The 23,821-nt window shown below is 44.8% G+C and overlaps 1 protein-coding gene across 2 annotated transcripts in view; it reads right to left on the bottom strand.

Moving 5' to 3' along the window:
* PLEKHA8 (pleckstrin homology domain containing A8) overlaps positions 1-23,391 on the bottom strand; it is a 47,230-nt gene extending 23,839 nt beyond the window's left edge. For both annotated transcript variants that reach the window (XM_087821237.1, XM_016222290.2), the window contains exons 1-12: positions 23,342-23,391; positions 11,926-12,042; positions 10,778-10,933; positions 9,035-9,159; positions 7,748-7,906; positions 6,682-6,722; positions 5,026-5,183; positions 3,814-3,970; positions 3,349-3,434; positions 2,684-2,742; positions 1,919-2,049; positions 1,245-1,315 (exon numbers count right to left, since the gene is read on the bottom strand). In XM_087821237.1, coding sequence (XP_087677363.1) covers positions 1,245-1,315; positions 1,919-2,049; positions 2,684-2,742; positions 3,349-3,434; positions 3,814-3,970; positions 5,026-5,183; positions 6,682-6,722; positions 7,748-7,906; positions 9,035-9,159; positions 10,778-10,933; positions 11,926-12,042; positions 23,342-23,381 — 1,300 coding nt within the window. In that variant the 5' untranslated portion in view covers positions 23,382-23,391. The remainder of the gene's footprint in view (positions 1-1,244; positions 1,316-1,918; positions 2,050-2,683; positions 2,743-3,348; positions 3,435-3,813; positions 3,971-5,025; positions 5,184-6,681; positions 6,723-7,747; positions 7,907-9,034; positions 9,160-10,777; positions 10,934-11,925; positions 12,043-23,341) is intronic.
* Between the last annotated feature and the right edge of the window lie 430 nt (positions 23,392-23,821).

The raw sequence follows: 23,821 nt of genomic DNA, 5'->3' as shown, positions 1-23,821 counted from the left end.
GAATTCTGGGTATTGAATCTGTAAAAATGGATTGATTTGAGGATTAAGTTGTCTAAATGCTTCATAAAGTGTTACACAAATATCAGCTTTTACTGTTTCACGGCACACGGGCAAGTTTCTAGACAGAAAGGCCTGGGAAAATGATGTAGGGGCAGAATCCCTCAGGCCTCATGGTCCAGAGGAAGGACCAAAAGGAGGTAAACTCACCTGGGAGATCAACAAAATGCTGCAATGAACACTGGTTCCCCCTCCCACTGCCCAACAGAAGCAGCTAATTCATTCATTTCACTACTTGTAATCATGGCTACTTAAAGCTTGACCATGTGCTTCTCTACATCATAACAACATAGGGCTTCAAAGTAATATGGAATTTCACTCCCCACACCCCCTGCCTCAGGGCCCATGCTGGAAGAATTTGCTATAAGACAAGAGTGACAGTTCAGCCACTCTGTTAGGAGCACTATGAGGATGCTTCCAAGTCTTTGATGTTGTTCAAAACTGTCCTGACACATGGACCCATCCATCTATCCACCCACCTACCTGTCTAGTGTTTATTAAGCACCCATTCAGTGTCTATTAGTACAAAATAATGACGAACCCTTCCTCTCACTCCCTAGCAAATTCCCAGGGTTCCCCATCCCCTCCCTTCCATGGTCTCCAAAATCACCTTCTCTTTGGATATTGATTTTAGAGGACTGTACTGCATTTGAAGATTAATTTAGGAAGAAGAGATTTCCTGGAAATACTAGGTTTTCCTATTAAGATGAAGAGATGGCTCTCCATTCATTTAGCTCTTCTTTTTTTTTTAAATATATCTTTATTGATTTCAGAGAGAGGAAAGGAGAGGGAGAGAGAGATAGAAACATCAGTGATGAGAGAGTCATTGATCGGCTGCCTCCTGCACGGCCCCAACCAGGGATTGAGCCTGCAACCCGAGCATGTGCCCTGACCGGGAATCAAACCCCGATCGCCTGGATCCTAGGTCGACGCTCAACCGCTGAGCCACGCCCAGCCGGACCATTTAGCTCTTCTTTAAGAGATGATTTTTAATAAGTTAGATATAGATTACCAGGTTGCTATCGCACAGGTTCTTTTTAAACCAAGTATATAAGAAATAATTAATAATGATGGACAAGAGAGAAAATCAAGTACTGAAGAGCAGAAGTCCCCCCCCAGCCTGTCTCCCCCCCAGGAGTCCGGCCCCACATCCTGCCCGATGGACCCACGAGGCGCAGGGCACTTACTCAGGGCTGCCTGCATGTCCTTCTCCCCATTTTTCACTTCTGTTAAAAATCCTTTCAAAAATTTGAGGCCTCTAAAACAGAAGAGAGGAAGAAATCTTAGTTTCCAACTGCACGTACGTTCAGTGGGCAGACAGAACTGGCAGGGCTCAGCCCCCCTGCCCCCCCTGCAGTTGGTGGCTGTCGTGGCCGTCCTTCCTGAGCCTGTCCCTGCCTGCTCCCTCTGGCCTGCCCGGCCCTTCTCAGCTCATGCAGTTGAACAGTGGTTTTCAAAACATGGTCCCAGGGCCAGCAGCTTCAGTATCACCCAGGGACTTGCTAAAAAGGAAACTTCTGGGGCCCACTCCAGACTTCTGGTGTCAGAAACTCTGAGTTTGGGGTGGAGCAAATATGTTTTTAAAAAGCCCTCTAGGTGACTGATGTCCCTGAAGTTCGTGACCCACTGACTTAAAGCAAAACCAGTCGACTTTACCATGCTTTAATCTTATGTATACTATTAACGATGCTTATCAGCATCAAGAGGAAGGCAAACAACAACAGAAAAGGTGGTGTTCTATTCAATGGACCTTCTAGAAAAGGCTCTGCAAGCAGGCGAGGTCCTTCACTCAGAAGCAGTCTCCTTTCTGCAGCAACTGTTTAGCTGAAGTGGAACTGCGGCCCCACCCCAGCAGCCTCACCTCTTCAGCCACAGGAGGGCTTCCGTAGCCGAGTTCCTAACCTGGGCTACGTCGGCCTCCACTTCATGCAGCACTATCTTCTGGAGGGTGGTAAACTCTTCCTTGTTGGTTATATACTTCTGATTCACTTTCTGCAGGAAAAGCAGGGAAGTCATCTAAGTTCAAAATGCTAAAGCCACCAAGCAGATCAGTACAGTATTGAAACTTTTGAGTCTGTCAAGCAGGCCCCTAAGAAATCAAAATAAATGCAACTTCTGTTACTTTCTTCCCTATGTTTTCAGGGTAATGGTATCTTTAGTTTGAGAATTCTTATGAGGCTTAAACTAGAACTAAATAGTCTCAGGGTTTTAAAGAACCATTTTAAAAGTAATTTTTCCTACCCCAGAACCTTTCTCACAGCTGTCCTACACTTTTAAAATATATATATATTTTTATTGATTTTAGAGAGAAAGGCAGGGAGAGGGAGAGAGAGAGAGAGAGAAAAACACATCGACATGAGAGAGAAACATTCATCTGTTGCTTCCAGTATGCACCCCAACTGGGGATTAAACTTGCAACCTGGGCATGTGCCCTGACCAGGAATCAAACCTGCGACTTTTTGGTGCATGGGGCGATGGTCAACCAGCTGAGCCACACTGGCCAGGGAAGCTGTACTACACTTTTTATTCTGAGATCAAACTCAACAATCATTTGTGTCTGAATGAAATTTCCTGCAACTATTTCCTTGAAGTAAACAGTCTCCCAGAGACAAGCGAGTATATTCACCTTAATATTGCCAACCAGATCCATTTTAACAGGAGCAAACACCGTGGGGCCCAGTTTGTCTAAAAGAAAAAATTAAAACATCTTTGAAAAAACCATATTTTCAAGTGGAAAATATTTTTTATAGCAACACTAAATCACTTTCCCCCCACAACTTTTAGTTTTTGCTTTTAAATCATTTTCTACACATAAGCTCCAACGGCTTCTAGGATGCCGTCATCACCTTTTTCTATTACACACCCTGAGGTGAGTAACTATAACAAGGTCCTAAGTGGCAAGTGAGGATAATCTTATAAACTCTGAATACATATTGCAATCCTTAGGGCTGTACTATCCAACATGGTAGTCAACAGACTTGTGGCCACTTAGTGCTTGCAATTCGCTAGTCCAAACTAAAATATACTGACAGTGTAAAATACACACCAGATTTCAAAGATTTAGTACCAAAAAGGAATGCAAAATATCTCATTAATGATTCTTTTATACTGATTACATGTTGAGATAATATTTTGAATATACTAGGTTAGATAAAATAAATAATAAAAATTAACTTTGTTTTGTTTTACTATTTTAATGTACAGTACCACAGTTCAGATCTCTAATTCAACAGGATGGCAGTGGGACTGATTCTGGAGACTGACAAACTTAAGGCAATGCAGCAATCTTACCCAGCACTGGAACCACAGCATAACACGACTCCAAGAAAGCTTCTGTGGGAATGCCACTGTCTTCCAGAAGTTCAATGTCACTGAAGCTAAGCCATTGGGTGATAAAGAGAGGGAAGAATGCAATTGCATTGGTACTCTCTGCAGTTCAGAGGTAGTCATGAAAACAGCTGCCCCTCTACAGGGCAAATCATTAGGCCGGATTTCACGCATATGCCCCAGTGATTGTTTCTCTATATAATGCAGTCTAATAACATCATTTTCCAGAGAGAATCCATCAAAGCAATCTAAGATCTGCTCACAGAGTACACCCTCACATCCAATCCCTCTCATCCACTGCCTCGGACAAGGTGCATAGCAAAGCAGACCTATTCTCTATTCTGTTAGGACACACAGTCACCTGAAAGGAACGCCAGGATGATTTTCCAGAAGTATGGAAAGTAGGAGAGGTTAGAGAGTACAGAATACCTGGTGTTCATGGTACTGAAGAAAGTTGGGATGACTTCTTGGCCCTCTTCCGGGTGGGATTCTGGAGAGCTGCCTGAGGGGCTTGACCCAGGCTGTGCCAAGTTGTCATGATTTGCCAAGCTTTCCGCTTCACCTTCCTTCATCATTTCACCTTGGACTGCAGAGTAGAAGATACTTATTACCAAACCACTATTTATTATAAAAATTAATATATATTCCTTGTTGAACATTTCTAAAACACACAAAAGTAAACAGAAATAAAAATGAGTGATATACATACACACATATATACATATACACATAAACAAAATTAGGTTTAAAGATATGTAGATTTGCGTCTTGCTTTTTTTCACCAAACAATGTATCGAAAATATTCTCATTATCATTGAATACTCTTCAGAACATGATTCTAATGACCATGTAAAACTGCATCATGTGGAGGGCATTTAGGAGGTTTCTAAAATTTTAGTATTAGACATAAGCATTCCTCGTTATTAGTGCATTTTGGATTTGTGAGTTTGCCTACTTGCTAAAGTTCATTTGTAATCCTAAAATCAATGCTTACAGCACTTTCGCAGTCATTTGTGGACATGTGCGGTGGTGAAAACTGAGTCACCTGACATTATGTGTTCCCAGCTAAGGTTGAACAAGGTGAAGCTCTGCCTTCTTATTTCAACTCCCATACTATACACAAGTGTTTGTTCAGTGCCATGTTTTGTGCATTTTGTTATTGATTTCACTGTTTAAAAGGGCCCCCCAGGGTAGTGCTATTGGTGTTTCTAAGCAAAAGAAAGCTGTCATGTGCCTTATGGAGAAAATGCATGTGGTTAGATGAGATTGATTCAGGCATGAGCTGCAGAGCTACTGACCATGGTATGATGTTACTATATCAACAAATATAGTAAATACGGTGTCTTGAAATAGAAACACATAAAGCAAGGTTATATATTGATCAGTCAACAAAAATGTTGTCAATAGAGGCTCACAGGAACCTAATCCTGGATCTCCCCTAAGAGCAATGGCCCTGTGTTTGCTAATTCCATGCCTGCAATGACTTTATAGGACATAACTACCATGAATAATTGGAATCGACCCCAATGTCACAAAGAACAGCTCTGTCCAAAGATTTGTCCTTAAATCCGACTATTCCCTATGGACAAATGTCTAGAAGTAAATTACTGGGTTTGCTCCAGACTTTAATTTTGTTTTTACCTGTTATATTATCATCTGTATTTTCTTCACTTGATAGGCTGCAATCTCTCTCTGCAGATTTCAAATATAAGGAACTCTTGTTTTTCACTAGGATTTCTTCATCGTCATTTATTTCCATATTTAAAGATCCATTTTCACAACTGTTTAACTCCATTTGCCTGGAAAATTTTTTAAAGGAAAAAAGCCAGAAGGTCCAATTATTTGGTCATAAATAGATCTTATTCTGAGGGATGGGGAAGGGTTTACATAGATTAAAAAACAGAATTGTTAAATCAGCCAAATCTCTTATCCCTCTCCCCCTGCCTCAAAGGCAGGTATCTGACTGTGAGAGGTGCAGGCCTGTCTCTAGGCTGAAGCTGAGAAATCAAAGAGCCATTCATGGTTCGTCAAGTACCCTCTACTGATGCAAACTTCCTGCTCCCCACTAGCAACAGGAAATAGGCATTGACAGGTCTTTGGTTTCCAATCAGCTTTCTACAGGTACCCTGCTTAACACTTTTCTCATTTTTCTCAGTTTCTCCCAGGGAGGTTTTCTCTCTCCTCAGGTCTCAAACTCACTGGCCACTTCCCTGTGTTTGTCTAGTAGTTAACTGTCTGGAAGCCACACGCTGTGATAAGGGCAGAATATCCCCTGTAAAATATGTGTGACAGATAAAACTTGGGAGGACAGGCTATATCCTGAAGATCTGCTGCTCTTCAGGGTAACAGAAAAGGCAACTTAACATATGAGTGGGACACCTGATTCTATTAAAGGGACAATCATAACATCCTATTGTAAGTGATTAGGACCAGCCAAATTAGAAGAAAAAAATTTCTTCTAATAAAAATAAAGGGAAAGGGTCCAAGCTACATGGTGACTTCAAGAAAAACATTTATTTTCTAAAAAAATACCATATTTCAACTTAGCAATGAAAAATGTAGATATTAAGGAAATACCTAAACAGGAAAAAAAATCTATAAAGATGTTCTTAGTAGAAATATTTAGGACAGAAAAAAAATTTTAACAACCAAATTGGGAACAATCCTGTACAAAAGAAGCAAACAATAGCATATAAAGAGATAAAATATTAAATAATAATTTTAAAGGACAAATATATGGACTAAGTCAAAATATAGGAATGCTTGTTTCAAATAATAACTAAATAAAGACCCCAAATAAAAGGAACATAATTATGTAAATGTGTCGTTTTTTAAATCAAAGGAGCCTTCAGAGGAAAAAATTGTTTAGATTTTGATATTATGTTCTTGTTTCAACCTGTAAAGCCACTTAAATTTTTATTTTTATACAAAAAAAAGTAAGTGTCTTTCCCAGACAAAAGCACACTTAAATCCAAGCACAGCTCCTCCACAAGAGAGGCAGTGCCAGCCTCAGTTCACTAGAGATGAAAAGTTAAATTAGTGATGGATGAGATCTGCAGCTGAGGCAAAGTGCAGACACCTTCCCTGGTAGTCACTGCGGAATGAATGGAAGGGCTGCCACGCTTCAGGACCACCCAAAAGAGGGAAATCAGACGCTGCTTTCTTCTGGTGTCATCTCAAATCATGAGAAAAACCACCATACGATCAAAATATCCTTATTTTTGTAAAAACAGGGAATAACAATATCTTTAATTTTTTTATTTTTAGAAAGAAGAAAAAACGAAGAAGTTACGGTACCTTTCCAACGAATTATGAATCGGTACAACAGGATGTTTCACCTTTAAAAGAAACAAAGAGATGCACGTTTACATGTTGAACTTCCAACAGAGCATATTAGTTTTATCACACCTGAAAGTGGTGAATGTGGCCCTAACTCACACTGCCCCGGTTTCATGACAATTCTAGATCCTCCCCACGGAGGGGGTATTCCTCTCAACCAGCCCTTCACATTCATTCAACCAGGGGTCCCCAAGTTTCCAAGGAAAAGGAAGATGGCCCTTTGAAGGACCTAATTACCAGAGCCGAACCCTTGGTGGGTGACCTCCTTATAATTTCAGTTACGCTCATTAAACATTAATAAATACCAGCTATGATGTGGCACTGTATTAAACCCTGGACATGTAATGGTAAACAGTAGGGATCCCTGCCCCCACAGTAACTGCTCTGTAGAGTGAGGCTGAGATAAAGGTGTGCAGAGCAGAGGAGCTCTCAGCCCAACTTAGGGATTCAGGGAAGAAGAGATTAAATCTTGAGGGATGGATAAGAGCTGACCAGGGAAAGACAGGGGAGAGGGCAATCCTGGCACTGGGCAATGGCACTGAGATGTGGGGGAGCTACACGCAGTTAACACACCCAAGCCAGGTAATGACAGCAAGAGGCTGGGGATGTGGGAAGGGGCTAAGAAGTCCTGACTTTAACCTGTAGGCAATGAGGGAGCCCCTGAAAGGTTTGGTAGAGTGGTCTAATTGGCACTGCATGGATAAAAGACTGTCCAGCTGCCCGGGAGGTTCAGGCTGAAGGCAACCGGTCAGAAGGCTACCACAAATCCCAGGGAGACACTGGATAAAGAGGCTGGGAGAAGACGCCAGCTACAGACACATGTTTAGGTGGAGAAACTGCCAAAAATAAATGGCTGTATATGGGAACTGGGGGTAGATATAAAAGTGGAAATAAAGGCAAGACCACTAAAAAAAGTCTTTATCAGTCACCAAAGGGTAATGGAGAACACAGCTCAGTATATCACTTTCTTAGCGTTTCCACTTTTCACTAACCCTGAGGCAGCCAGGCTGAGCCGGGCTCTCACCTTGCCGGACTTGAGCATGGCCAGCTGTGGTGACCCCGGGGGAGTGCGATAGAGCAGGTCGGAGGTGAAGGCGGCATTCGCAATCTGCATGCATTCTTCCAAAGTCTTCAGGAAAGTATTGCACGTCGACTTCAGCAGTGTTCCCACGTCAATTCCCTCCTGCGAAACAACCAGAGTGGAAGACCCTTTACTTTGCCAAAAGAGAAACAGCCCCATGGTGGCATGTCCTTAGAGGTTTTTATCCACAGCATAATAATATAACATTCCCACCTATTTTGCAGGACAAACACGTACATCAGTTATATAAGAAAAAGACTGAGTGCAGTTTATCTATTAACTATACACGAGCCGAACCCTCAATCTGACCTTTCACACTCACCCGCTGCTCCAGCTGAGGGAGCAACTTCATTCAACTCAACACTAAGTGCCAGCCCTGTGCCAGGTGCTGGGCACAGAGCCTCACTGAGTTTGCAGTCTACAGGGGTGGCAGACATGAAACAGGGAACCACAGAGACTGAAGGCCAGTGGGGTCAATGGACAATGTTTCCCATTGCCTGAGTAAAATGAGGTTCATTAGAAACCACAAATCATGCATCGTTAGCTTTCAGAATGGGTTTTCTGGCTTTCCGTTCAGATGTCTAAGAGGTTTTAGCAACTGGAATTCTTTTGAGCATCTAATCACTTTTTTTCTCCAAGTTATTTTCCTTGTTCAGTGTGTTTTCCCTCTGGATATTGACATTAATGTGCTGTTCAGAAAATTGAGGTCATATCCCGACTGGAGAGTGTAGTAACCATATCGTAGTAGTGTTACAGCAACCAGATGTGGCCCAAGATGGAGTCACTCATGCTAAACCTCACGTCAGCAAACCAAAAACTGAACTAAGTCTCTATGCTGAGCTCTCCCAGAAAAACATCTCCAGACATTGCCAGATGCCTCCTGAGGAGCAAAATTGCGCGGGGTTGAGAATCACTGTTCTGGACTATGAACATCCCAAGAACAGAACCGAAATGATTTTTTTGGTGCCCCTCCCTTTCCCTTATCACAGTGTCTTGTGCACAACAGGCAGTTCCAAATATTACCAATTAATCCTGATACATTCTAGAAAGGAAAGCTCTATGCTTCCATAGGCTGAAATGCACACATCTGTTCTCTTTGTTAAATTTTATTCTTATTTTTCTCTGGAAAACAGCAAAATCCAAGATAGTCAGAGATGATGCGAGAGTAAGTATCACCTGTGAGCAACATCTGGAGCCACTTCCCATGCGGCTGAGAGAAATAATATTTACCTCAGGACTGGAGGCACCAGCTGTGGTCACTTCTTTTGTTTTTTCCACTTGCTGAACAAGGAGGTCACAGTAGAGTCTGAGCTCTGACATTTTGGTTTTCAAGTTTTCAGTGTTTTCAGCAAACTCTACGTAGCAAAATGATGACAATGTAAGTCATTATCAAAATGAACGCACAAGGTACTAGTTAGTATACTATCAGGTCATGGAGCATGTAACCTATTCCTGAAGTCAGATGCTTACAGTATGGCTTAGACAGGGCTGAGGTAAAGATCTGGAAGCAAGGAAAACAGAAGAGGAGGCGGCCAGTCTTTCAAAGTAATCCACATTTTTTCCTGAGCCAACACATTGCCGGAGCAGCAGTACAGGGAGAAGGAGACAGCATACTTCTGACCCACGCGTATCAGAACTGGGAGCAGAGCCCAGGTTCCGGGTTCGTCTCAGTTCTACCACAGTTTCCCTGTGTCTAAAATGGGGTCACGGCCATCTACCTGCCAACATAGGCCTTGGAACTGGGAAACTGTGTTCTGTAATGTGCAATTACCACTAATGAGGCAGCTCATTAATTCCGAGGACCAGTTCAGCGCGCTGCCTGTCAGGGCTAATAGCACCCTCTGAGCTCCTGCTACTCCCTTATTAGCTCGGCTCTCCAGCCACCCTGGTGCTGAGGGCTCAGCGACAATCATTATCAACTGTTTTCTTCTCCATAAAAATGCTGCACGTTACCGCCAGATCCGAGTCAAAGCTGGCAATGTCTAGAATTCACTCCTGATTTAGAACGCAAAAACACCAACAAAGAGGCCGCTTTACTGTGTCTACCCGAAGAGTTAAGCACAATCGCCACACCTGTCATGAGAAAGGTTTCTGAAACACTCTTTCCCAGAGGCCCTCCGCTCCCTGCAATCTCTTCAGGTGTGTGCATGGGCCAGGCGGCTGGCAAGGTAGCGATGAGGGCCCAGGCAATAAGCCCTGGCACTCATGGCCCAGTCCTGATAGAAGGTTGTGCCATGTTTCTCAGATCTAATGACGGTGAGTTAATGAGCATTAAGCAGCAGTGACCTGACAATTAAGCATCCATCCCACCCCAGGGACAGGTAGGGAAAGCGGGTGTTACTGCAAGAAGCACCCTGATTAAAGGCTTCTCTGCTCAGCCACTCTTTTTTTTTGGTATATGTTTTTATTGATTTCAGAGAGAGGAAGGGAGAGGGAGTGAGAAAGAAACATCAAAGAGAGAGAAACACTGATCGGCAGCCTCCCACACCCGCCCCTGGGGATGGAGCCCGAAACCTGGGCATGTGCCCTGACTAGGAATCGAACTGGCAACCTCCTGGTGTACAGCATGATCTCAACCAATTGAGCCACACTGGCTGGGCTGGCGCAGCCACTCTCTACCAAAGGTGAACTCTGTGCCAGAGGGGGTACTACAGGGCTTCAGAGTATCACTATCCTGTGGTAATCCTTCTAACATAGGTCATTCCTTCTTTTTAAAATATTAGGAAACTGAGATTCAGCTAGATTATGTGACCAAGGCCAAGGTCAAAAGCCAGGAACCTACCTGTAAAGCCATGATTTGCATCCAGTTGTATCTGGCTCCAAAGCCTGCACCCTTTCTGCTCTGACATGCTGAGCATTAGATGGAGGCCAGGGTTTAGACTCCACGGCATTGTGTATCATTTGCATAATACAAAAAGCTGGCTAGGTGATCAGTAGCAAGATGACCCAGACCAGAGGACAATCAATACTTGCCTTTTTCCTTCTGGGTCCTACTGTCTGTCAGGCAAGCTTTGGCTGACCCCAGAGCCACCAGCCACCGTTGCCTCTCAGCTACACTTCTGGCTTTCAGGTAGAAATACTGCTCCCCAGGGATGATCAGGTCCATGCGTGTGTTATCCACAGAATGAACTTGAAGCAAAGCAGAGGGAAGTCAGAAACCCACAACAGCCCTATCTGGGTAGCCTCCACCCCACCCAAATTCCTGAGCTCAACAGGTGCCAGGCGCTGCAGGCTCCTTCTGAGAGAGGATGCCAGCCCCTACCACCTCTCCTGGCTTGTTCATCTCATCGAGATGCCTCTGCTGCTGAAGACGGAAAACCGTGCAACAGACTCCAAGGTATCACACCAAGATTTTGGCCTAAAAAAGGATCATCTAATTCTCCTTAGATCTTTTATCAGAACAGAGGGAATTTCTGTCTTGGCTTGTGTGTGTAAAGTACGCTGCTCTGAGGTCCAAATGGCTTGCATGCCAACAGGTAAGAGGGTACTCTATCTCCTTGGGTTTACTGGAAAGTAACCAAGAACACATTTTTTCTTTTCTCCTTCCCTTCCCAAGTCAGATCAAAAGCATGAGAATGGCGTCAGAGCCCTCAGAAGACACAAGCAAACTGCACTCTCCTTTACCCACCACCCACCAGCCCCAACCCAAAATTCCCCTCTAGTCTGCTTCTGAACCACATCTCAGTACGTCTCACGATTCCTCAAACTAAGAAGTAAAGGCGATTTGTAGGTGTTAGGTGTTTGCTTGTTTTGAGTACGTGGTGGTGGTGAGGGGTATATGTGACTTGATTTAAACCTAGAAGTGTTAGATGCCGCAGGAAAAAGATTTAAACAAGTTTCGCAAACAGCCACTGGCCCCAGGTGGGCAGGTGACGAAGGAATGAGCACTAGATGTGTGGTTAGGCCCACTGCTCTCATTTATTTCGACCACCTCTGAACCAACAGCCTTGTAAAACTTGGCTGCAGTTTTAGGTCTTATTGCAGAGCTTTCTTTTGGGACATGACACTATGTATTTTTGTCTGTACTACAGAAGCAGAGAAAGGCACGAGGAGACCAGTACTTTTTTATTCTGGTGGGGACAGAAGGAAAAATAAAATGCACCAACGCCCTTGGTTCTCACCTTGAATTTCACAGACTGCCATTTGGATGCTCCCTTTGCAACCTTTCCAGGCATCTTCAGGAGAATCATAATAGGATAATATCCCCCCACAGAGAAGGAACCATCGTGGCTGCCAACCTGAAAGCAGAAGAGCATGGTCTCAGTTACTGCCCGTGTGAGAGGTGCCTCCGAGGACACAGGAACAGGACATGACCAAGGATGCTGGGTCCCAGCGCCAAGGAATTTACACTCCAGGGGAAACTAAGGGAAAGTAGTAGATTAAGAAAGACCTGTAAGTTTGATCCCATTTTGGTAAAATTAAAAAGACCCACAGAGGCATATAGTTTTAGTCTCATAATGTAAAGAAAAAGTCTGGAAGGATCAGCAACAAATACTGTGATGATTCTCTAGGTTATGGGATTACTGATGATTTTTATTCCCTTTCCCCCTCCCCCAATGCAGTACTAATAATCTGTGGTTTTCAACTGTTTCCTGAACGTTATTGTTATCACACACCTGTTCTCCTCCCCTCTGGTTAAGAAAATTACCCCAAACTGAGAAACGGGGCAGAAGATTACACTGCCCTTTCGACATTGGACAGAGTGCTAATAAGCCTGCCAGGGTCATGTGACCACCAGGAAAAGATAACTTTGACTTACTATTTAGTACTGATCCACTGACATGGAGTAATCTGAAAACATTCATGGGCTTACCTACTTTACTTTGGAGAATTTCAGGAGGCAAACCACAGTCAGTGGCAATATATAGCTTATCCCACTCTCTTACACAACCTGTATTCTAGTCAAAGCAAACTCATTTGCTCTCTTCCTGCTCCTGGGCTTCTGCTGGAGCTGGATCTTCAATGTCACCCAAGTATCTCTGCATCAGCCCTCTCAGCTGCCTAAGTTAGGTGTATTCTTTTCTTTCTCTGACATGCCATTGCCCTTTAGGAATACATTTCTCTCCTGGGACTCCTCTGTGGCAGGGGCTTTGAGCAAAGCCTCAGGGGCTGCTCAGGTAGGGATTAATTCACACAAACCAGGTGCCTAAGATACCAATCAACATGAGAATGGTGTCAATTTATTACATCCTAACAGATGAAGTGCCCGAGCCTAAGATCATGGTACTGAGCAACTACATATGTGATCAGGAGCCTAAACGGTCAGCACCAAATCTAAGCTCAGCACAGGAGTTAGGTGGCAGGTGAGATGTTTCACTGACTGTTTACTTTGTCAGAGTCTGATTCTCTTTGTTTTGTTTTTTTAATTTATTTTTTTAATTAAATTTTTTTGGGTGACATTGGTTAACAAAACTAAATAGGTTTCAAGTGTACGACTCTAAAATACATCATCTATATATTGAATTGTGTGTTCACACCTAAAGTCAGATCAACTACCTGCTTTGCCAGGAACCAGAGGACTCAGGCCTGCCAGGTTACCATGTCTCTCACTTCCATAAACAAAGCTGGATAAATACTAATTTTCAACATCCACCCTCTAGTAATTCATACCAGTCACTGAAATATCCTGCCATACAAGCCTTGCTCACCAAAGATAAGTAATCTTTTCTAAAACTATAGCTTATGCTGGTCTTGTTGTTTTTATATTGAGGATGTCCCTCCCAGGAGACACCTACACCCTTTACTGGATATAAGGAGCCCCTTGGCCTTATCTCAACTCAAGTCAGTTATTGGCTGGCGAACCTCTTGGGATCAACTCGTTAATTTTTCTTTCAGAAGGTGATTCTTCCTGACCTTGGTTACAAATTCTATGAAAACTCAAACTCGACAGCCACTGTTTACACAAACATTACAACCCAGGAAACTACCCTGATCATCAGACTGTCTTGTTGAGCAGAGACTCAGTGCTCCTGGAATTAGAGGTCATTGGTGCTATTCTAGCCCTGTGCAAGAGAGTGCTGTTATTTACATCGTAGGTCACCTCCCCTCACTAAAACAGAAGAATCAATTCCTGAGATTGGAAGAGAACTTTGAAATCACCTAGACCAGCCAGCTCATTTTATAGATAAGGAAACCAATCCCAGGTAGATTCAGTGACTACCTGAGAAATGGAAAAAGACTTTGAAATCACTTAGTCCAACCAGGTCATTTTACAGATAAGGAAACCAATCCCAGGTAGACTAAGTGACCTAACTAAGATCACACAGGAAGTACACAGAAGATTTGGAAGGAAAATTATGTCTTTCTACACTGCCCCTCCATGGCATAACAACTCCTAAGCCCCATTTCTAGACCGCTACCCTGGTATAGAAGAGGAGCATCTTCTCTCTCACAGTTCAACTCCCATGACTCGATTTGGTGCGAATACGTCCCAAAACCATCATGGCTTCTGAGTAGAAGGAACTGAGAACACCCTCAATTATTGCATTTTATCAAATTCAGAACCACATCTGTATTAGTCAGGGTTCTCCAGAGAAACAGAACCGATGGTGATGTACGTATCTCTGTCTCTATATATTTATTATAAGGAATTGGCTCATGTAATGACGGAGGCTGAGAAATTCCAAGATCTGCAGGCAGAAAGCTAGAGACTCAGGAGAGCCAATTTGTAATTCCATTCCGAAAGATAGCAGGCTTGAGACCCAGGAAGGACCAATGTTTCCAAGCAGAAAGCAGGGAAAGATTAATGTCTCAGCTCCAGCACTCAGGCAGGCAGAGTCTCCCTCAGCCTTTTTCTTCTATTTAGGTCTTTGACTGGAAGAAACCCACTCACATCAGAGAAAGCGATCTACTTTATTGGGCCTACCAATTCAAATGTTAATCTCATCCAGAAACACACTCACAGAAAACACCCAGAATGACTGGCCAAATGTCTGGGCACCCACTGGCCCAGGTAAATTGACACATAAAATTAAGCATCACACGCCATCAATTTTAAGATAGACCATTATTTCACATGTCACAGGAAAGAAAAAAATAACCTGTTTATTAAGCCAAGATAAAGCACTGATGCTAAGATGCTTCCTGATTTCAGTTATTGAAATGTGAAGAAAAAAAAAAGGTATAAAAATGTGGTACTAAACTAGGTTTATTTTACAGGGATCTGAAACATGCCCCTTCCCCCCACAGCCACAGTAAGTTCTGAAAGCAGCTGGTAAACAATTATAGTGACTGAAACAAAAACTTCCCTGTAACAGCTTCTGTATTTATCTAGAAGTTATAATTATGCCAAAGGAAGTTCAATATATCGTTACTGTTTTTGTAGATGTAACTACAAAAACAATGACCAAGAAAAGCTTTTCTTTAAAGCATAAAGTTCCTGGAATTTCAGAAGGCACATGACCAGACCACAGAGTCTCATTCTAGTTACATATATGAGTGCCATTTAAAGGCAGAGCAATGGAAAGTCCGGAGAAGTACTGGGACACACAGCTCTCTCGTGACGCCAGTCCTTGGAAGATCAGACACAGCTCAGGAAAGATGAACTGTATGAGAAAAGAGGCATATTGATGAAGAGGCCACTAATCCTTGTTTTGCTTTACATTAATCTACAATCACCTTGGTTGGCATGTGACAGTTCATTTTATGTATCTTCCTTCTGACTATAACATCTCTCTTAACAAATCCAGCATCTTCCTACCATCCTAGCTCCAAATCTGAAGGTCAGTTCTGCCCTCGCCTCCCAGGTCAATTACCGCCATTCCCAGCATTCCTCTGTGCCTACCCTGGGGCAAAGGGCGTGAAGTCATGGACAGGACACAAAGTCAGGCAGACCTGGCTCAGGATTTATTTGCTCTATGACTCTAAGTTAATTAGTTATCTTGTGAGCCTAAATTTATTCATCTGTGAAATGGGAGAGAATGCCTCCCTACTCCCTGCCCTTATCATCTTGCCCTGTAATTCAGCTTTGCCTCCCCCTTTAACAGGTTTCAGTGAGCTCAATCTTCCTTACATACTTTTTTTACATGCTCTTTCCTCCCAATTTAGAAACCCTGAGTGACTCCCTACCATACCACTTCTAAACTCTCAGGCCTGGTTTGGCGTAATAATCTAATCCCATCCCAACAACACTCCAGTAGTTCCTCCTGCTCCCAGCCAAGGTATCTCCGTTTCAGTCTTGTTAGTTTCTTACTGAGGGTCATTTCTGTTCCCTCACCTTCCCCCTTTTGTCCAGGCCAACCCCACCCACCCTTTGATCCCACATCTTCCGTGCGTGAAGTTTTCTGGGACTACTCCTGAAAAAGATTCTCTTCATTTTCCTTGACGAAGGCATGCCTGTGTCCTTTGACCAGTTTCACACCTTCCTCACATTCTTATTTTCTTCTCTCCTAATTTCTGGCAGCTTACACTGGCCTCAGAGGCTGAACAGCTGGTCTCCATCCAAACTGTACATTCTGGCCAGCAGGAGCTGAGAAACAACAGGATATCTATCTGTGAGGTCAACCTGGATGACCAAAGACTTCAGTAACATTCAGCCTGTCAGGCATGCCCCAAATTTGCCTTTTAATTCCAGTAAAGACACTAGAGAGTGACAGGTGACACCTACCCGCACCTAGAGACCAGTTATGTACAATGTGGTCCCTCTAAACCTTGGCAAGTCACAGCCTCGGCACAACCACATAAAAGCTTAAAGGTCGAAATCACAAATTTAGCTGGAAGAGCATTTTCACAGTTGAGTAAAATTTTCACTAGACTATGACCTATCTTGAGAACAAGGACCATGTCTTACTCAAGACAGTATCCCTAAACAACCACACACACAGGGTCTGGTAAGATGCTGATGATGCTCAGGGTTACTTGAATGAATGAATGAATGAATGGTTGAATGGTTGAATGACTGACTGGAGACTATCAGATGACATTAAAATAGATTGTCGAAACCATTCCTCTGGTATTTAAAAATCAAGGCAGAGCCATCCTTGTTTTGGGAAAATTCTGTCTGAAGTACACGGAGTAGATTCCCAAACAAATGATATTTTGCTTCCTTTGCTGTGATAGGAATACTGAGAAAGATCAGGCCTCTCTCTGGCTAACCCTACAGACATGATCCATTTTTCCATGTCTCCTGGTACCATCCCATCCTCCACAAGCCAACTTGAAATGGATCCAGAAAGAGAAATGCCCAAGTATCATGGTATTTTTTGGGCTTTCCCTCCCTGCTGCCTCACTCATCTGTCTTGTGCCCAATGATAGCTTCATTGCCTATTGCCTGTTTGTTTTTTGTCTGTCTCAAGTCTGTTACTAATAGAATTTAACTGGCTTTTGCTCAATTCTAAACAGGATGAAAGTAATGGTAACAGGAAGTAGTAAAGATTAAACACTGAGAGTACAGTTCAAGAACAATGGTTCCCAGGCTTCTTCAATCCACAGACCACTTCAATGACGTAAGACTCTGTGGATGACTCCTAACGTCTCCAACCACATCTCACATCAAAATCAACGGGAAGACTGGTGCTGCTTTTGATGGAGTGCCAACATCCTTAACAAATATTAGTTTCTGCTGGAAATAAAAGTACAGACCAGTGCTGTTACACAGAATCACATGGTCTGCTATCATCATTCATCCACAAAGATGACTGTCTTAGGACTACAGAGTCAATTATGAAATTCTGAAGTTTATAAGCATCTTTTCCCTTATAATTTATATTCACCCACTTCCAAATGGAGGATTTAAGTAAATAAAAAACACATATACTCTCAGAAGTCACGAGGAGCCACAATTTGTACACAGACCATACATATAAACTGAATTTTTCTGGCATTATCATTCATCAAAACAACTATCCAATTAACCTACCCTTAAGTGAACTATGTACCAGGCAGGTTCATATGTTTCCCATTTCATATTTATAACAAACCTAGTATGGCTATTATTCTTGCTGTCTCCTTAAAACTGAGGCTCAGGGAGATTAAGTACTTGCTCAGGGTGTCAGCACTAGTAAGGAGCAGAGCAGAGGTTCGAACTCAGGGCTTTCTGACTCCAGCCTCTTGCACTTAGGCCCATGGCCCTGTCACTGAAAGCATGAATAAGAGAGTTTACCACTGGATAGCTGTGTACAAAGAATGTACTCATACATCATACACAAAAATTAATTCAAAATGGATCAGACCTACATATAAGAGATGAAACTATAAAAACTTTTAGAAAAAAACATAGGAGTAAATCCTCATAACCTTGGGTTAGGCAATGGTTTCTTAAGACAGGACATTAAAAGCACAAGAAATAAAAGAAAAAAACCATAAACTGGACATCAGAATTAAAAACTTTTGGGATGCAAGTGATACCATCAAGAAAGGGAAAGAGTATACAGAATAAGGAAAACTGTTTGCAAATCATGTCTGATAAGGAACTTGTATCCAGAATAAAGAACTCTTACAATTCCACAATGGAAACATGCGCTCAACTAACAAATGGGCAAGTGTAAACAGACATTCCCCTAAAGAAGACCCACAAATGGCTAATGAACACATGAAAAGATGATCACTGTCATCAGTCTTTAGGGAAATATAAATTAAAACTGCTTCAACTCACTCGGATGGATACAATAAAAAAGGCAGTACCAAGTCTTGGTGCAGATGTGGAAAATGGGAATCTTCTTTCATTACTGACAAGAATATAAAATGGCGCAGACACTTTGGAAAACAGTAAGTTCTCCAAAAACCATGGAGCATCTGAAATGTCCATCAATGGATAAATAAACAAAATAGGATATCTCCATACAACAGAATATTGTTTGTTAATAAAAAGGAATGAAGTACTGATACATGCTACAACAGTGATGAACCCAAAAAACATTACGCTAGGTAAAAGAAGCCAGTCACAAAAGACCATGTGATGTGTGAGTCCATTTATATGAAGTCTGGAATAAGTGAATTTATACAGCCAGATTAGTGGTGGCCAAGGGCAAGATGGGCTGAGCTGGCAGAGATTGCTAATGGGTACTGAGTTCTTTTTGGGATAAAGCAAATGTTTTAAAGTTGATCATGGCAATGGACGCACTCTTTAAATACACTAAAAACCACTTACTAGCATACGTTAGATGGGTGAAATTTATGATGGGTGAATCATTATCTCAATAAAGATGTTTAAAAAAACAAACAGAAAAGGCTGACCAGTGTTGTGAGACCATGAGAATCTTGCTCCGGATCACTTACATTCCAGATACCCTCTGGGCATTGTTTCCACAGCACACACAGGCAAGTCACCTTCCTCCACCTGGGGTAGTGGGTGAGCAAAATGAGAACACCTCCTCAGCCACCATCTGGTCAGCATGAGGCAAGCTTCTGTTATTTTTGGAATGCAGTGCTGCAATGTGCTTATGCCCTAACCTGCTCGAGGGGCCCGCGGAGCCTGCAGCTGGCTGGAGCTCATGGCAGCAGCCCTTGCATCTGCTGAGTGGGCAGGAAAGGGGCTAAAACTGTAAGGCAGAATGCTTACAGCCGGCTCAGAATTTCTCCTTGTGACAAAACCTATGCACAACACTGGGCTGTCTTCCTCACTCTGCTCCTCCCCACCTCCCACCCCCAATTAGTCTGCGATTCTAGGTCAACATCCTTTCAATACAGGCACATTATGAATCAGCTAGAATTACATAATGATCAAGCAGGAAGGACCTTTAAAAGTATTATGCAATGGAGCCTTGACTCTGGAGTCACTTACTGACGGGGAGAGCTCGGGCCAGTACCTCTATCTTTCCGCATCTCAATGTCTTCATCTGGAAAATGGGAACAATAAAGGCAGCTGCTTCCTAAAATTGCTGTGAAGGCTAAATGAGTCTGTCCAAGTGAAATGTTTAGAATAGTGCATGCAATATTAGCTGTTACGTTTTTTACTATTCTTGTACATATTAACTGGTAAATCCCATCTTTTTATGGAGGAAGACACTAAAGCTCAGGAACACTACAGTGACTGCAGCGGGCAGAGATGGAGCTGGGATCCGACTTTAGGTCCCTGACTCCTCAGCTAGTGTTCTGCTGTAGAGCCCAGCCCCTGTGTGCACCATGCACATGCAAAATCCGTTGACTAATGTTTAGGGCTTGAAAGATACACGTTACAAACACACAGTGCCCAGCCACTACAACTCCCACGGTGGAGGAGTTGTGAAACGTTTGATCAACTCCCTCTCATTGCAGGGTTAATCCCCTAAAGACAGGATTTGACACTAAATCCCAGAATGCCCAATGTTTGGCTACTCAAAAGGCAGATGGCTCAAGGTAGCTGAAGAAAATACCATAAGCAGTTTTCCCCCCCATTTTCCTCTGAAAGAGCACAGGGTACCCGAATATGTGTAGCATATCAGGGAAAAGAGACTTTTCTTCCTTTCTTTCTATATTTTAGGGGTACACTCGTGCAAGCAATTTAGATGTTATTCTCAAGGCTTGATGTTTTCAGCTTTTAATAATAACTGATAACTATTAGTTTAATTTAAGAGGCAAACGAAGCTCACAAAATAACTACATTATTTGGCAAAATACAAAAAATACAGCCAAGCCCTGCCAGGCGTGGCTCAGCAGTTGAGCATCGCCCGACCTAGGATCCAGGAGGTCACGGGTTCGATTCCTGGTCAGGGCACAAGCCCCGGTTTCAGGCTAGATCCCCAGGAGGGGGCATGCAGGAGGCAGCAGATCAATGACTCTCCCATCATTGATGTTTCTATCTCTCTGTGTGAAATCAATAAAGATATATTTAAAAAGAAAAACAGCCAAGGTAAGCTTTAAGCTTTTAAACAATGCCCTCCTTCCCCACTCACTCACTCACTCACTCACTCACTCACTCCATAGTGTCTAAACCAGCCTATGAGGCCCTGCAATATCAGGCTCCCACCACCCCTTGTTGGAGTCTCACTCTTCTCAGCTCTGTATCCATGAGGGTCTTCTTTCATTTCCTCAAACTTACCGGTCTCTATCCTGCTTTCCAGCCTTCACACCGACATTCCTGGGACCTAGAAAGTTCTTCCTTCCGGCCTCCAACTGCACCTCTGCCTTGGCCTTGCCACCTAGCTGGCTTCAATTTATTATCCAGGCTCTCTTAAGTCTTTTCTTCAAAGAAGCCTCCCCCAATGACCCAGACGAGCCTCTCCTCTTCCCCACTCCCCAGATCACACACACTTGGAACATGCTTCTAACCACAACCCCCTGATTGCAAGCTCAAGGAAGACAGGGGGGGTGTCCATCTTGTTCAATGTTGCTTACCCTGTGCCCATCTCAGAGCAGGTGGTGAAGGGAAGTAACACCACTCTCCAAGGATTCCAAGGGTTAGCTGCTAGACTGATTTCCTCACTTCTCCACTCAAACCTGACACAAGGCATCCCACATCAGGCTGTGTGCATGACAGAAATACACAGCCACACAAACGGTTATGTACTCTCTTTGGAGAAAAACTCAGAATGAACAAAAACTCGGACTTGGGATTACATGTATTTTAAAGTCACTATGTGCAAAACCATAAGAAAAAATGTTCCTTTTACAAACAAGCTTCAGAAGAAGAACAAGCCACGATGTCTTCAACAGAGCTCGTCATTCCACTCGCACTACCTTCTTCTGCAGAGGCTAACTCACGTGGGAGGGTGGAAGAAACAAGGACACACCTGCTCTTCCTAGGATAGCACAGTCCCTTTCAAAGTAAATGTATCTCCTAATGTAACAGAATGTGTTGAACCAGAACTCCAACATATCCAGGAAAAGTACCCAGGGGTGGGATGGGCTTCTGTGAGCACTGTGCCCACAGTGAGGCAGCCCGAGGACCACGGGAACAACCGCATGGGGTGAGGACAATGACTCCGGGGCCCTCCTCGTAAGGGCTTCCACCCTGGCATCACTCACAGAATCGACTTCTCCTTCTTGGGGAAGAAAAGAGTAGACTCGGAACAGATGGTACAGGCATCACATGAGCAAGATTCCAAAAGATCCTTCTAGAGGAATTCTGCTCCATTGAAGGAAAAGACCAAAACGGGGGGGGGGGAAGGCATTCCATGACCAAAAAGTAGGCGTTGTACCAAGAGACTAAACTTTCTATATAGAGGGAAGAGCCAGAAAGGAGACAAAAACAAAAACTGAGGGGACAGGGGTGGAGAAAAAGAATGTTGAGGGTCAAAGAAAAAATGCTAAAAAGCATGTGTGACGGAAAGGGGTGAAAGACCAGCTACTCAATCTTACTCAAAGGCCTAAATAAGATCCATACGTCTTGGAGCCTGACGATACCTCCAACGGAAAATTACCCGATGGAGCAGCCTCACTGGACGTTCACAGGGTGTTAATCAGCCTCTGACTTTCACCCAAGCCCAGCCAGGAGTCAGCCGCGTCTAATGTCATCGCCCTGACATCGATGAAGGTCCCTGAAGAGAAGGCCAGGTCTGCTAAAGCACCGCTGGCTCCTCACTCGGTCTGCACGAATGATCACGGGAAAAAACAAACAGAGCTCACTTCTAACCACACCGCACAGGAAAGAGTCTGGATACACCCAACAGGTGCACGCGGCTCAGCCCTGCACCCTCCTCAGAGCCACTGTGCCCGATAACCCTCCCAGACACCACCGTCCCCAAAGCACCCCGGAGCGTCACCACGCTAAAAAGCCTTTAAAAAGCTGGCCTCTCAGGAAGGGTGGGAACATTTATCTCCCCGACTCCGAGACACCGGCAGTAGGTCTGGTCTCCCACACACCGCTGTCAGGATTCAAAGTGCCTCGCTCATTCCCCACAATAAAGAGCGTCATCTCCAAAAGGGCCCAGCGCCGTTTCCAGCACGCAGCAGCTTTTATTCAGTACTGGTGGCGCAAATTTAAAAAAGAAGCAGCAGCAGCAGCTTGCTGTGAATCACAGTCACAGCTGCAGGACAGCCGTGACCTTCTCAAGACGCGAAGGAAGCACTTCCACGGGCTGCAAAGGGTGGGCCGCTATTTCCAAGAAAAGAGTTGCTAATAATTTGCATTCATGTTACGGTCATTTCTGAGTCTGTGAAACAAAAAAGCAGCAGCGAGAAAGCCCAAAAAAAAAACAAACCCAAAAACAACCCCTTGCGCCACCCTCGGGGCCCGAGCCCTGCTGAGATGGGACGGACACCCAGCTCCGCGCGCAGGGGCTCGGGAAGGTGACAAAGGGGGAGCGCTCGCCCTGGGGATTTTTTTTTTTTTTAAAGGGCCTCTCCCCGGTGTAATTCCCGGTTACTTCGGGCGCTGACCTGACACCTTCCAAACCCTCCGCGGGCCGGCAAATCGGCGCCTCCGCCGGCACTCAGCGCCTCGCTCCCGGCGCCGCCCGGGCAGCAGCCCCTCGAGTCGCCCCAAGTCTCGGGGTCCCGCAGGTTTCCTTGGAGCGAAAGGGCGGCTGCCGCCCTCACCCCGCCTCCTCGGGGGAACGTGTCGCTGCCGCGGGGGGAGGTGTGGGGCGAGTGGGGTCCGCGCGGGTCTCCGCGCCCGGAGGCGCGTCCCGGCGTCGCCCTCCGGCCGCTCAGACAAAGGAGCGGCCCCGCGCCGCCACTCACCGCTCAGGTAGTTGGTCCACTTGTACAGCACCCCCTCCATGGCGCCCGCCGCGCCGCCCGCGCCCCTCACTGCGCCAGGCCCCAGGCGCCCAGCCGCGCCCGCAGCGGGGCCATCGCCCGGCGCCGCCGAGCCGCCCGCTCCCTGCGCCCGGGCCGGCTGCGGGGCCGCCGGCCGGTCTCACATCGCCGCCCGGGGGCGGGGTCACTGCGGCGGCCTCGGCACGGGAGGACAGGACACGACGGGGGCCGGCGCGCCGCCGGCGTGGGCTCAGCCCCGGGTGGGCCGGAGCCTTCAGAGCGCCGCAGGTGAGGCGGCGGGTCGCTGGCGGCGCCCCCGCGCGCGCCCCCGGAGTCCCCGACCAGCCCGCCCCCGGCCCACCTGCGCATGCCCAGTGCGCCGCTTGCGTGCTCGTTCCCAAAATCCGCTCCGGGGTTTGGCGGCGACAGCGGGGGCGGGGCCGGAGGGGCCCGTGGGCCGGC

Source organism: Miniopterus natalensis, chromosome 10 (assembly GCF_054644295.1).
Source record: "Miniopterus natalensis isolate mMinNat1 chromosome 10, mMinNat1.hap1, whole genome shotgun sequence".
Lineage (NCBI taxonomy): Eukaryota > Metazoa > Chordata > Mammalia > Chiroptera > Miniopteridae > Miniopterus > Miniopterus natalensis.
This window is presented reverse-complemented; position numbering and strand designations above follow the sequence as displayed.